This window comes from Halyomorpha halys, unplaced genomic scaffold (genome assembly GCF_000696795.3).
Source record: "Halyomorpha halys isolate HHAL.00 unplaced genomic scaffold, Hhal_1.1 Scaffold836.1, whole genome shotgun sequence".
In the NCBI taxonomy this organism is placed as follows: domain Eukaryota; kingdom Metazoa; phylum Arthropoda; class Insecta; order Hemiptera; family Pentatomidae; genus Halyomorpha; species Halyomorpha halys.
Window position 1 is genome coordinate 304,156 of NW_027116095.1, and position 14,263 is coordinate 318,418.

Below are 14,263 nucleotides of genomic sequence, written 5' to 3' on the forward strand. Positions count from 1 at the left end.
ATTGCTATATTCGAGGATGAATATAGATTTATTTATCACAATTGTTAGTTTGATACAAATTATTATTTAGTTAAAATTAAACATTTACGTACACTTTATTAAAATGATTTGATAACAAATTTAACTAATATATGTGATGACATATATGTGAGACGAATATGCTAACTATTTTAGTACCAGATAAGTATATTAGTGCTATATTGAAACAATTGAGAGCGATTAACTCACCAATATGTGGTAAAATATTTTTTAGGAGGGAAACAAAGTTTAAAAGGGAACATTCTGAAAAAATCTGCTGGTAAATCGGTCCAGTAATTCAAAAGTTTATTGTGGACAAAGATTCGTTAATGGGACAATTTAGGAAATATTGTGATAAATTATAATAGTGAAAGTGAAGGTGATAAAAAGTTTTAAATTTTAATTTAATTTGAACTATAGACTAGTTAGGGTAATTTTTGAACTGATATTAATGTCCTGCGCAGAATAGCCTTTTTTTTGTATTAGCGGGGCGGGTCCGGCGGGGAAGAATTGCCCTTTTTTTGTGTCATGATCTCCTCTTGTGAGATTGTGACATGTCGTACATCGACCAACCTACTCGCTATAATTGTCTGTTTGAAAAGTCAGATAAGTAAGGCTGCCATGGAGGGTGGGAGTGGAAGGTTTCTCGCCGTTTTTCAATTTCAGGCGCTTTTTAAGAGTTATAAAGTTGTTTTTTAAATTATGTGGTTCTAAAATTGTATTAAGATTGGCATTGGGGATGGCCAAATTGGCTGAAACGTCGGACTTAACAATAAGAACCTGCCTTAATAAAGTGTAAAGATTATAATTGAAATTCTTCAATTTTATGTTGTGTTAGTTGAAGTAATCAGTAGACTAATTGTTTTATTTATCATTTTTTTTAATGTAGTTTAATTAGGGTTAGTTTATTGTAGTTTAATTAATTTAGTAATTAATACAAAAAAATCCATTTTTTGTGTAATTTTTTATGATCTCGAGGTCCAGGTATGATATTAGAAATTTTTAAATAATGTCTTAAAATTCAGCTCTTAGCATCGCCTAAAGGAAGGGTTCTTTAAATAGAAATAGAAATAATTGTTGATTCATGATTCGCTTTTGCTTTATAGAAACACCCTCACTTTGGAAGTTTCGATAAGCCGATCGTAGTACATCAAAATCTTAATTTCAGTTTTTAGATTTTACCGAACCAAACAATACAACTCGGAAGATAAATAGACCTCTATTGAGACTCGTATTAGCTACCCTACCGGAGCTGGAGGGCTCATTAACTGGAGGCAGTGATCCGAATCAGGCTGTAGCAACTGTTCCACTCCGCCGATGATGGACATCCACCTAGGGTACCAGAAGACTCCAGACACCTAGGGGTCAGGAGTTGAGGCTCTGAGAATCTACGGTTATTGAGGTCGGACGGAGCTCACTGACCTTTATAACTCTGTGAACCCCTAGCAATTTCTTAACTTGTGGCGCTTCAGTCTTTTGACACCAGTTAATTCTGTGAATATTCTTTTGAGATTCATTTATAATACCTAAGATTTTATTATTTTTGTCTAAATTTGTATTGGTAATTGGATTATTTCTTATTTGTTTTACCTATCTTGTTCGATTTGAAGCCCTGAACTTAAACTGCTCAAATGTTCTACATACATTTTTAAATTATCATAATTCTTTAACATCAGATATACTTGTTCAATCATATAGTTTTGTAATGTATAGTCTTCTGAATTGTCAGTTCAACTCATTCTTTTTTGTTGATGGCTCAAAACACTTATCAATAACCCTACATTTTTCATATCTCAGCGGTCACATTTCATATCTGAAAAGTTATAAAAAGCCAACATTTTCACCTTACTGACAGGTACCTGAACAGTAGATGTGAGCCAATTAATTTTTGTTTTTTATTCAATATTTTTAGACCTCAAATTGTTAAACTACTCATATTTCATATATTTTTTTAAAAATAATTTATTATCAGTTTACCCTAGATCACCCAGGCACTTTGTCCGTTTCTATTTATAATTATGTAGCAGTGCTTACTGTCTTCATGTTTATTTAAAAATTCTAATCGTAATCAGCGTCCATAGATAAAAGAACAAGAAATCTAGATAGTGGCTAGAAAATAATTCCAAGTAGTAAAAACTGTTTACTGTTCCTCTAGCCCACGTTTCGTCTACAACATGGCTTAATAAATAATATATAAAACAATGAAAAACAACTGCGGGAGTATAATATGAAATATATATATTTTTTCATTGCCAGATGGGCCTCACATGATTATTACAAAACAGTTTGAACCACTTCTAATTATTGACAATAGTATAGTTTGATGGAAAAGGCATCCTTAACTATTTCAATGTTAGAATTTTTTTACTGTATAAATAATAAACATAAATTATTAAGAAACAAATACAAACAAAACAACTAAGTTTTATAGAAATAATAAAGCAAACAAAAAGGTGAAATCTAGAAAATTATATAAACATGAACAGATTAAACTAAAGTACAAAATGGAATTAATCTTTGGATTTAAGATTCCAAGGTAAAATTACTGTTTACGAAGGAGACGACTATTTATGAAGGGATGCGGTCAAAAAGGTGCAAAAAATAGCTTAACAACTTTTTATTTGCCAACGTTTCGCCCCACTTTGCATGGTTTAATCAAGGCTAAAAAGATAAAACAACTAATTATAAATTATAAACATAATATATACTATTTACTTTCATACCATTGTAGTTTACCTTTTTTTTCTTGTAATTCTATAATAAAATATAATTTTATAATTCTGTAATATAAAATAAAACCGGATTTTAAGTCACTGTATCTCAGAAACAATATTATTAATGATGGTTCCTGTTATGCTATAGATGTGCAATAGAATGGGTTTGAAAAATTGACTAGTGATTTATCGAGTTTATATTAGGAGTTTTAACCCACCAACTATATATCTAAGTTATAATTTAATTAATTTAATATTGAGTTATAATTTAATTAAAAAAAAAACAGAAGTAACATCATCTGAATGTGGTAAAAATTAGAAAACATACTTACAAACTACAAGAATTCATCAATGTTTATTTTATAGTATTCTGTGTAAGTTCCCCTGGAAACTAGTTTTACCTCTATCTCTCTACGTAATATAACGTTCCTATGTCTGTAATTCCTCAATTACTGACTTATTAAACACTATATTTCAAAAACGACAATGCCTACGAAGCTGAAATTATTAATGGCGCTTCTTTCGGCATGTGATGGTCGACATCTAAAAAAAGTATTTTAGTGCTGCTGGTACTGGTTCTGGTATTATGGGAGAGAACGTATTATGGAAGTGGGCCTATTGGTCCTATTTGCGAACCCCAAGGAAGACATGGAATAATTCTTATAACAGCTATTATTACTCTATATCGAATCTCTTTGCTTTTCTAATGAAATATAAAAGGGATGTCCATTCGATAGCGTACCGGTCACATTCTACTATATGATGAGGAGTTTCCGGGCCCTGTCTTCATAAGGGACAAGTTTCAGTTCGAACTGCTCCACAAATTTTAAGATGTATTTCAAGTCTGCAATGACCTGAAAGAACTCCTTTAAGTAATTGGAGTTGATTCCTATTTAGGCCTAGCAGCCTCTTAGTTCTAGAAGTGGAGAGTTTAGATATTAGTATATAGGCCTACTTCATCCCTACACATTCCCTCCACTCTTTGACTGCAATCTTCCATGTCCAATCAAGAGCAAGATGCTTTTTAGAGATGCCTAGAAATGGTTCTGGCCCCATTGAAGGGTGTTCGGCTTAATTTAACAGTTTGGGGGTTACCATCTTTTCAAACTGTCTCACATATTTCTTTATAACTTTGTCTCATATAGGTAAAGTGTGATGTACAACATCAAGAAAAGAGTATATCAAAGAAAAACGTTTTGAGCTAAAATAACATTAATGAGAACCTTCCTCCACTACTCGTATAAACAACTTCCTTTTATTTTGTTTTTAAATCTGATATCGTTCTTATTTTCTACCTGAAAAAATGTTTATCAATTATATTTTTTGTTAGTTATATTTTAAACATTATTATTTTATTATCTCCTTGTTTTTGACATTTACACTAAGTTGTATTTAGTTTTGTAGTTCGTAATATTTTTGCTAATTTATTTTCTGTTGTATTATACATTAAGGCTTTTTTTTCATTTTTTCTTTTCCTACCTAATTATAATTTTTTGTTCTTCTTACCTTGTAATTATATGTATATTTTTGTTCGTTTTTATAATCTCGTACTTACTTTTTTTAAATTTTTATTACTAGGCCAATTCAGTTTGTATGTAATATAAAATATGTAAAAAAAAAAAAAAAAAAAAAAAAAATAATATATATATGAAAAGAAAATTTTGCATTCAACAGAGTATACCCTCGTAAATGAGTTTTATCGTAAAGTAAAAGTTACTAAAGAAGCCATATGCTCTATGAAGGGCCTCAAAAATCTGTTCAATTTTTTAAATGGTAAATATTGAAATAATTATATAAAAGTTTTAATAACAGAGTTCAGTTATACTAAATGAAAACAATACGATTATGGATCAATAAACCTCAGAAAATCTTCTATCAGAAGGTATTTATCAATGTCATGATAATTTTTTTGTTATGCTCTACCTCGGAGGTCTCAAGTGGCTCAGGAACTGTTTGAGAACCTAAAATTTGTTATATCAAAATTTTAAGTTAAAATAAAGTTATAATTAGAGCCTCTTTGAAGGGTCTCCAGCAAAGAAAAACATGTCTTCCCACTGATTAGCATTATTATGGTTTACTGCGTTTCCTACAATAGCAGAAAATATCTACATACCACCGACCTTTTCTTGAAAATGAGAAAAGATTTTCTTTATTGCCCTCAAATAACCTGCAACACACCGAAATCTTTTGACACCAGGTTATGACTTAATACTCTGGAGTGATGTATATCTTATGTGTTCCCTACACACTACTAGTCGCTATCGATTATTAACTGTATAATATTCACACGAAATATAACGGCTGTTTAATGTAAATTATGGAGTTGTATCATAGCTATTTTTCTGTCTTCAGTAGTTCCTTGATTCATCGTTTTTTATTCTAATATTATTCCGCAAAGGCCGAAAGATTTACATTATAAATGCCACTCTAAATATTGTTTACTATATTTAGGACACGCCTCGGTTTCAAAGCTGTCATTATATTGCCAGAGTGCTGTGATTATGACTATCAGTCACTGTCTTAGGCATAAAATGCTGTTACTGTGCGTAACTGAATAACATCTGCCTTCCAGGACAATTCTGGATTGGAAGGTCGGTAACAGTGACGAGTAACATGTTTTTATGGAATATGGTGGACGAGGGAGGGGAGAAAACCATGTTGATATTCCTTGGGAATAACCTTACTAAGGTCCATACATAAGTTTCATACTTTCGACTATGAAATTCAGGTTTCAGATTTTTTTTTATTACGATAAATTTGTTTAAGGTTAAAAACTTCCAATTTGAATATATTTTATTCTAAATTATCATAATGTTGCACAACGTTTCGGAACTATTGTCCCATATTCATGTACTTTAATAAACCTACAAACAATAATAATTCACTACAACAACAATCCTCATCCATGTGTATTTATAATTCATATAATTATAATTACCTCATAATTAGTCAAATTTTTAATTTCACAAAGAAAATACTGTCATTATCTACATGGCTGCGAAAATTGCTTTACACTATTTTTATTTTATAATTATAAATATAGAGGTAACCAAACAGCACACTGGATGTGAGATAAGGCCCAAAGAGGGAGTAAAAAATGTAGACAATGTTTGTGCTAAAGAGAGAAGAATGCACAAATAATGAATGATAATAAAATAAGAACAGTGTAAAGCAATTTTTTCAGTCATGTAGTAATCATAGTTAATAACAAAATTTCCTTGTGAAATTAAAAGTATGACTAATTATGAGGTAATTATAATTATATGAATTATAAATACACATGGATGAGGACTGTTGTTTAGTGAATTATTGTTTGTAGGTTTATTAAACTACATGATTACGGGACAATAGTCTCGAAACGTTGTGCAACATTATGATAATTTAGAATAAAATATATGCAAATTGAAAATTTTAACCTTAAAATTAAAAATTTATGGTAATTGATTTACCAAACTTCCTGAAAAGAAGATCTAGATTTTTTAATTTCCAAATATTTAGTATCAATTTGTGATGGAACTCGGAATTATGTAGAGCATAAAGTGAGTCTATTATTGTATTTATTTATTTTTATTGAATATCTTTATAACATGTTTATATTTTTGCTGTGTTCGTTAGTCAGTTTTTTTATTTTTACTCGTCATATTAATAAATAAATATTGTGTTTTGTACGATGTAATGAACGATATTACTTATATTGTGTGATAAAATAATCATTTAATATTTATGTTGCACAAAGGAAGTTAAACCCAAATGCACTGTTAGGAGAAAAGCGGAATTATATATATACAGAATATTTTAATTTTAGAATTTATAATATTTTTTTTAACTTAAAATTTAATATAACTTAAGAAGAATCTTGAAAATATTTCGATTCAACATTTTAACCAACTGTTTATTTTTATGACCATGTTCTCATGTATATATACAAGCATAAAGGTTTAATCTCAGAAGTGTGGATAACTATCTCCTAGATTAAATGTGAGGGTGATAAATGATTTTTAACAATACTAAGTATGTTTCAAAATTATTTATGAATTTTAGCTTTTAAACAGTTCCTGTCCCATTTGAGAGGTACATAAGTAGAATAGAATAGAAAAAGTGTCCTGGCATTGCTAAATACTTTCTGCTAAGAACTTTTCTGAGCTTTATCTATCCCTAATTGTATTGTTTTTATTTAGTAATTATAACTGAACTCTGTTATTTAAAGTTTTACATACTTAAAATCACATTTCATATACAAAAATATCTCAACATTTACCATTTAAAAAAATCGAACGCAATTTTTTCTGTCAATATACATTTGTTGAGGTTGTTAAGTATATGATTAAAATACTACTCACCTGTAGATTACTTCAAAGAAGGCCCTTTAATTTAAAAAAGCATGATTAAATATTTGTGCGATGTTAGGAAATGAGAGAGGTTGAGGAAGGATCCACCGTGTTAAAGGTTTTCAAAATGTTTACTCCTAGTTTTAAACACTGCCCGAATTAATTCAATTAATTTAATTAAGACATAGATTTTGCGCCATTAATGCACCTGGGATCGGAGTCAGGTTTTATCATACAAAAAATATGATACATATGTATTTTTTCATGTTAAAAAATTCTAAAATTCTAAAAATTTTATTTCGTGATTAAAAAGGTCAATTTTAGGTACATCCTATTGATAAGCATAATATTCTATATAGGTTGGCTCTCTTTGAATAACCAAATTGATAAAAATAACTGTTTTAGCACTGCCACAGTATTGTGGAAACTGTTGTTAACGTTCTATCATATCGATCAAATAAATAACAGGTTACAGCCTACAATTCAAGTTGATAATGTCATCCATTTCAGTCTGGATGGTGTGAACCTATTTTAATATCTATTATTATATTTTCGTAGCTTACCTTGTATTATTAACGGCTTTGTTGAAAAGTGGCGGTGTGTAATACAACCACTTACGGTAATTTGATGTATCAGGGTAGTCATCTTTTTACGAGAAGTTAGAATATTACTGTAAAGTGATAAAATCAACTGCCATGTGCAGTAGCTATTTATATTTCTATCATAATTGGAAATAAACTATATTATTCATCATTTGTTTTAAATTATTCTTTTTCTTAACCTGGATTGTTTTTCAAAATCAATTGTAAAGTTATATCAAAGGGTTATCATTATCAGTTTTCTTCTGGCTTTTTCTCCAGAGAAGTTAATGCAAGTTGTTTATAATAACATATTAAGGGACTTATTTAAAGGCTTCGTTAAAGTTAGTTCAGCTTATTGTTTATTTATGATACTTTGAGATATCAATAGTTGGAAGGAGCATTTAAAGTTATTGAACTAACTCTTTAAAATTTTTATATTTTTAGGATACTATAATGGTTCATAAATACTTAAGACTTACATGTATGTGTATAAAGAATAAAATATCCTTTTTAAAAATGTAAAGTGGACAGTAAAATATAGTTATTAATTATTAAAAATATATTCATATTTATTTGTAATTATTAATAAAATATAAAGATAATTTAATTTAATTTAATTAAAATTAAGATCCTCTCCTAATTTTCCGTTTTAACGTCTTTATTTTATGTAGATACAAAACATGGCATTTTAATATACATAGGACGCTCATATGCAATTCAGAGCGTTTATAGAAAAAAGTTCTGTTGAAAAAAAGTTTCAATTTTTAAAACAAAAAAATCATAAGATGCATGCAACCCTGCTCGATTTTTTTTGTGCAAATTATTTTATAAATATAAGAGAGATTATTTCCCTTGAAATGCTCCATAATCGGCTGCAGTTATCGATTCTGACTACAATCCTAAGTTATATGTTTTTTTATGTACAAATTTTGTTCTTTATTTTTTCCTTTAGGTATATTATTAGAAATTTTATTTCTAATCTATCAATTTCATATTAAAATTAGTAGATGTGGATTGAAAGTTGAAGAAAAAAATATGTATGTGTCTTACCGTTCATTGAAAAATTTGAGGGGAATACAGTCATAGTGCTGTAGTTACGAATCAACTTTATAAAGGGAATAATTTGAATACTGATATGAGATTTGATTAAAAATAATTGTGTAATTAAATTCTAAATTTTATTTTAAACATCAAAAAATATCTCCATAGTGCTAGTTTTATGTACCTCAGTTTCATGTTTCGTTTTATGAACAATATCAAACATTTCTCCCATCTAGTTCTCCAACATTTCCATTTTATTTTTATTTCATTTCGAAATGGATATAGTCTGAATGTAAAAAAAAAGTTATTAGTAGTTATTTTTATAAAAAACCAACAGTACCAAGAATATTTACAAAAGTTATTATTTTCACTAAAGTAGTGAATGTTGTGAGAAAACCTTATTTTCTCTTTACATTAGTGTCTTACAGACCCTTGAAAATGTTTAGAAAACTTACAGTTAGTGTGGTGTAATTCCTTAACAACTTTGTATGACAAAGCAATTGAATATTGATATAAAGTCTGCTTAAAGATAATCGTGGGGTAAAATTCTAAATTTTATTTTAAACATCTAGAAAAGAACTTACAGCATTGTGCTATTTAATAAATAACAGTTTTTGAAATATTTACCGTTTACTTAATTTACACTTTTTAACAGTTTTGCTCTCATAGATTGTATTTATTGTATTAATTAAATAACTGTTGGAAATGTGATTTACACCACTCACACCTCCACTGTTTCATTAGTACTTTTGAAAATAATTTTTTTTGCTTCTGTTTTTTCTTACCTTTTATTACAAGTTGGTTTGCTTGAGAAACGCAATAACAAATAATATCTTACAAAATCACTAAGAATAGAAAATGAGAAATTCCAGTTAGTAGAATATTTTATTCATAATTTTATTAAAATTCATATGGTTTAATCTTTTCCTCCTATTATTGCAAGCACATTAATTCAAAATAAAGCTAACTAATTAATTTAGAGGAGTTATGTTAATCATTTGTTAATTATTATATACATTGTATTTACAATTGATTATATCTCACATATACATCTGTGTATGTAATATGAACTAATTTTGAATATTAAAATTTGATATTTAATTTTGTTAGAATAGAATAGAAATTTTGATTGTTAAATATATTATCATTTATTAATTAATTATAATTATAATTCTGATGGTTATAATATATTATTCTTAAATATAGTATGTCTTTAATTATAAACAGCCTTGGAATATGGCAACATCACAATTTCAGTTCTAAAAATTGATGGAAACCAATAGATTTACAGTATCTTAGTAAAATATGAGGATCATATATAGGTTTAAGGTGAGGGAAAAACTGTCAATTATTAAAATGCAAATAAAACTAAATTTTATTATAAAATGTACAATACAAATATACAATGATTTAAACCTTTAAGTTTGAGTATTGAATAGGAGGATAGGGAGGTTGACCGTTGACTGATTGAGCAAAGATGCGGCCGACGGTGGACTAGTGGGCAGTCCCAATGCCCGGTACCCAAAGTACCTCGACGTGGCCGGTGCCCGGGACCTCAGCGAGCCCCCAGGGACCGGGGTCCGCGGCTGGCGCAGCAAGGGCTAGCGTCGCCGCCCCAGCCGAGATAGGAACTCACTTTAGGGAGAGGAACTTGACCAGAGCCTCGTAGATGAGCCTTGGGCTGATGCTCCCATCAGCTGTGTATCTCACTCCTCGTATACCGCCTCCGTCGTGGTTCACCACCCCGTACTCCCCGACTATGAATCCGTCCGGAGTCTTCTCCTCCACTCGGTATTTTCTGTAATTTCTGCCTTCTTGAACGAAGCCGAACTTGTGGCTACTGGGGCTCTCGGTTTGTACTCCGTGGGCACGCCCATTCGTCATCACAGATATGGCCTCGTCTACTTCATAATTCTGTTCTGGCTGTTCGTAGTTCCTCTCTTCTTGTTGTTCGTTAGGTTGACTTTTATACTGTTCTGCTGGTTCTGAAGGTGGCGCCTGCGCCACAAAAGACCCATCATTAGAACGTTCCTGTTGTTGCGAATTTTGTGGCGTATACTGCCTCTGCTCTCTATTCTGCCCGATATATTTCCTAGTTTCCTGAGTTTGACTTATAACAGTCTCAGCTCTTCTTTCTTCTTCAGAATTATTGTTTACGGGCTGCGACCCAGTTTGTGCTTGTGTCGCAAATAGCTCTGGAGTGTACTTGCTCTCACTATGTGTCTGTGTGACAACTATTTCTGGACCATATTTTGTTTCTTGTCGGGTCACAATGACTTCAGGTTCGAATTTGCTCGTGTCATCAGAGCTGCTTTTATGTTCCTGTTCATCTTGTGTGAATATGATATGAGGTGAGGTTTTGCTTTCCTGGTGGGTTTGTGTGAGTAAGATTTCTGGTCCGTACTTTCTATTCCCATTATCCTGCGAAAACGCCTGCGTCAATATTTGTGGCTCATATTTAGCTTCATCTTCTTCAGGTAGTGGTGGCAGGGGGTGGTATTTTCTAGTAGCTGGGGTTTGAGCTAATACTGACTGGCTCGAGTGCTTAGGCTGACTAAAATATATTCTACTATGAGAGGTTTCGCTGGATACCCTGGACTCGTAATGTATGCCTGATTCTTCTAGGGTAAGAGCTTCTGCTATGGGCTTGTTCTCCTCGACATTGAGACTTTCTAAAGGCACATCTTGGCTTGCTTCGGCCACGGAGTCCTCCTCCCGCCGCTCCGAGGCCTCCCGGTAGCCGGATGACTCCACTGAGAAGTGGCTCCTCTGAGCTGCCGCACTGACCGCTTCGTGGATCGGTTCGTTGACCGGCTCGTGGACCGCTTCCTTCCGCACCGAAGAGCTGACCCTCACCGAAACCACGCTAGGTGGTTCCGTCTCTAAGGTAGTAGGGACAACCTCCGTTGTGGTTGCTGTCGACGGCGTAGTCGGTTCTGTCGTCACCTGCGTCGTCGTCGTCTTACGGTAGGTGGATCTTGGCCGGTGACTTCTCATGAACACGGCAAGGAATTCCTCTCCTGCGAGAACGTCCTGCCCCACAGGGCGGCAGTCCGTCTCCAAGAGTAACACCAACACCACCTGTAATCATACCACAATATAATTAGTATTTAGTAATAATCTTTATAAGTAAATAATGAAATGATGAATAACATGATTGGTTCACCCATTGTGTCGGTGAACCAATCTCAAGTTTTAGATAGAAAGTTTAACACTCTCGAATGACTGATTCAATACTGAATTATAATCATACAGATACTAAGAAAAATTAAAGATTAATTGTCTCATATATTGCATTAGTAGATTATGCATGTGATTGAGGATGTTATTATTAAATTATAGTAATGATATATTTGTTATACGCTTTTATCTATCCAGTAAGGGAAGGTTGACGAAGCTCGTGAAGAAGGAAGGCCTTTGGGTCACGACCTGGGCACTGGCTGTCAAATACCATGGGAACGTATTGAGTCAACAGTGACTGTGTGAAGGTGGTTATCGGAAGAGCTGTGCCAGTCGGTATTTTAACAGAAACCAACCTTCGGAGCTGTTTCGCTGCGGCTGTATGACAGCCTCTTTCTTCCACCCGCCTATCGATTAACCATTGTTCTCAGATTCTAATGCTGTTAGCGATTGTGATGTCTATTTACGTCTCGTCAACATACCCTCCTAAGTTTTCCTAAAACCGTAATTTTTAAGTTCATTTAATGGGAAATAGGGAATAAACAGAAGTCGATAAAATATTTGTATTCCATCTCTAGTTTGTCTGCGGCAATCGAACAACCAGATGACGGAGACCAAGAAAAAGATATCGACGACCGTAAAGGAAATATCGAGGTGACCTTTAAGACGCGGACCTTGGCCACGCCCTGCTGCTGATCTCTTCTCACCGGTCCGTGGCTAAAAATACCATCCTCTTCTGTTTCTTTTGTATCTAAAAATACTTGCTCCTCTTTTACGGTTGTCATCTAGTAGTTCGAGGAAGACCTAGAAGATTGTGGCGGTCAACCAACCTAAAGTTTTGGTTAGGAATTGTAACAATTTCGGATGGCTGAATCCCATTAAAGGAATTAAATTCTTTAAGTTTATTATCCTAAGATTTTAGGATTATTGATTTACTGTGAGTAAAATTTCCAAGTCTGCCACACACCGAAAAACACGTTTACAAAAATTAAAAAAAAAAAAAATTGCTGTGGAATCTGAAAAAGAGAAGCTCAATTTCACGAGGTTCAAAAACTTTGACATTAATGAACTTTAATAACTTTTTCGAATTTCCTATACTTTGTTATGACACGTCTATATCCTATTAAGTGAGTATCTGATCCATCAATAGTGTGGAAAAAAGTCAATGTCTGTGGATATGGATCACATCACTTCCTTTCATTACATTAAAACTAGAATAAAATCATCATCATCATAAAGAAAACAACACTTTTAATCGGTTATTTTATAGTACAGTATTATTGACTTTGTAAATATTGATTTTTACGTAAAACAGTAAACTTACATAATTACATAAGTAAATTTACATTATTTATATGTTTCCACGAAGGAAATGGTGTGGCTTTTTATTATATGTGATCAAAGGTTATAATTTTCGTATCAATCTTGCAAGATTTTTGTTTTTAAGTATTCGTGTGGGAGCGCGGTGGCACAGTGGTGACTATGCTACTAACGCCCAACGAGCCGGGTTCAAATCCCGTTGTCTCAGATAATTATTTTCTGTTATATTGTAGCCGTGGATCAACCCTGTGTCCATCTAACCTCAGAAAGTAGGTATCCTTAATTGGGCAAACATCTGGAAATTGAGCGTGATCTTGAAAAAATTACGTCTTTGTTTGACTATCGTTCTAAAAACGTTGAAAGTTATGAAATTGCGAAATGAATTTCTCTGGAAATTGTTGAAGAATAAGTTCTCAGTATTGGGCGAAGTAATAAAATGTTTCAGATAGTACGCCATTAGTTACAGTTGTTGGTCAATTCATAAAAGGGATGCGGTAACTACACTAGTATGAGTGCTCAAGGCTGACAATTTTTGGAATAAACCTGTCACTCTTTTTTAAGTATGCACGTTTTTTTTTACATCAATATTTAAAAATATAATTAATATGTTTAACATATTATTTTTATTTTTTTTTTGTGGGTTCATATGAGATTGCATTAATAATGGGTAACTAAGCTTAAGGTTACAACTTTGTGCCATGGCTGGAGCATATAAGAACGTTATTCAAATAATAGCTAGTTATAAGTTGTTTTTGTTTTCAATTTTATTTTGTTATAACATAGTGTTTTAATTTAAATTAATAATTCATAATATGATTTCAAACTTATGTATAACATGTCTATTGTTTACTTATTAATTAATCTGTTACTTAATTGATTAGAAAATAATTTTTAAACATATCCTGCCAATGTACTTTTTCTTATTTTGGGCGTTTGTATCTTTTTAACCTGGTTGGTTTTCTATTATCTTCTCTATACCAAAATGTTTCATATACACTTGAAAATCTTGGGAAGGAACCACCCATTGGTGGTACTTCAAACATTAATTTAAATTAGAAGGTCCCGTGGCCATCTTCTTTTC

The 14,263-nt window shown here is 31.9% G+C and overlaps 1 protein-coding gene across 1 annotated transcript in view; it reads right to left on the reverse strand.

Annotated features, from left to right (window-relative positions):
* Positions 1 to 10,030: 10,030 nt before the first annotated feature.
* The window catches only part of LOC106686551 (heat shock protein DDB_G0288861), a 133,269-nt gene continuing 129,036 nt past the window's right edge, over positions 10,031 to 14,263 (reverse strand). Inside the window, exon 2 of the mRNA XM_014429920.2 lies at positions 10,031 to 11,763. Coding sequence (XP_014285406.1) covers positions 10,315 to 11,763 — 1,449 coding nt within the window. The 3' untranslated portion in view covers positions 10,031 to 10,314. The remainder of the gene's footprint in view (positions 11,764 to 14,263) is intronic.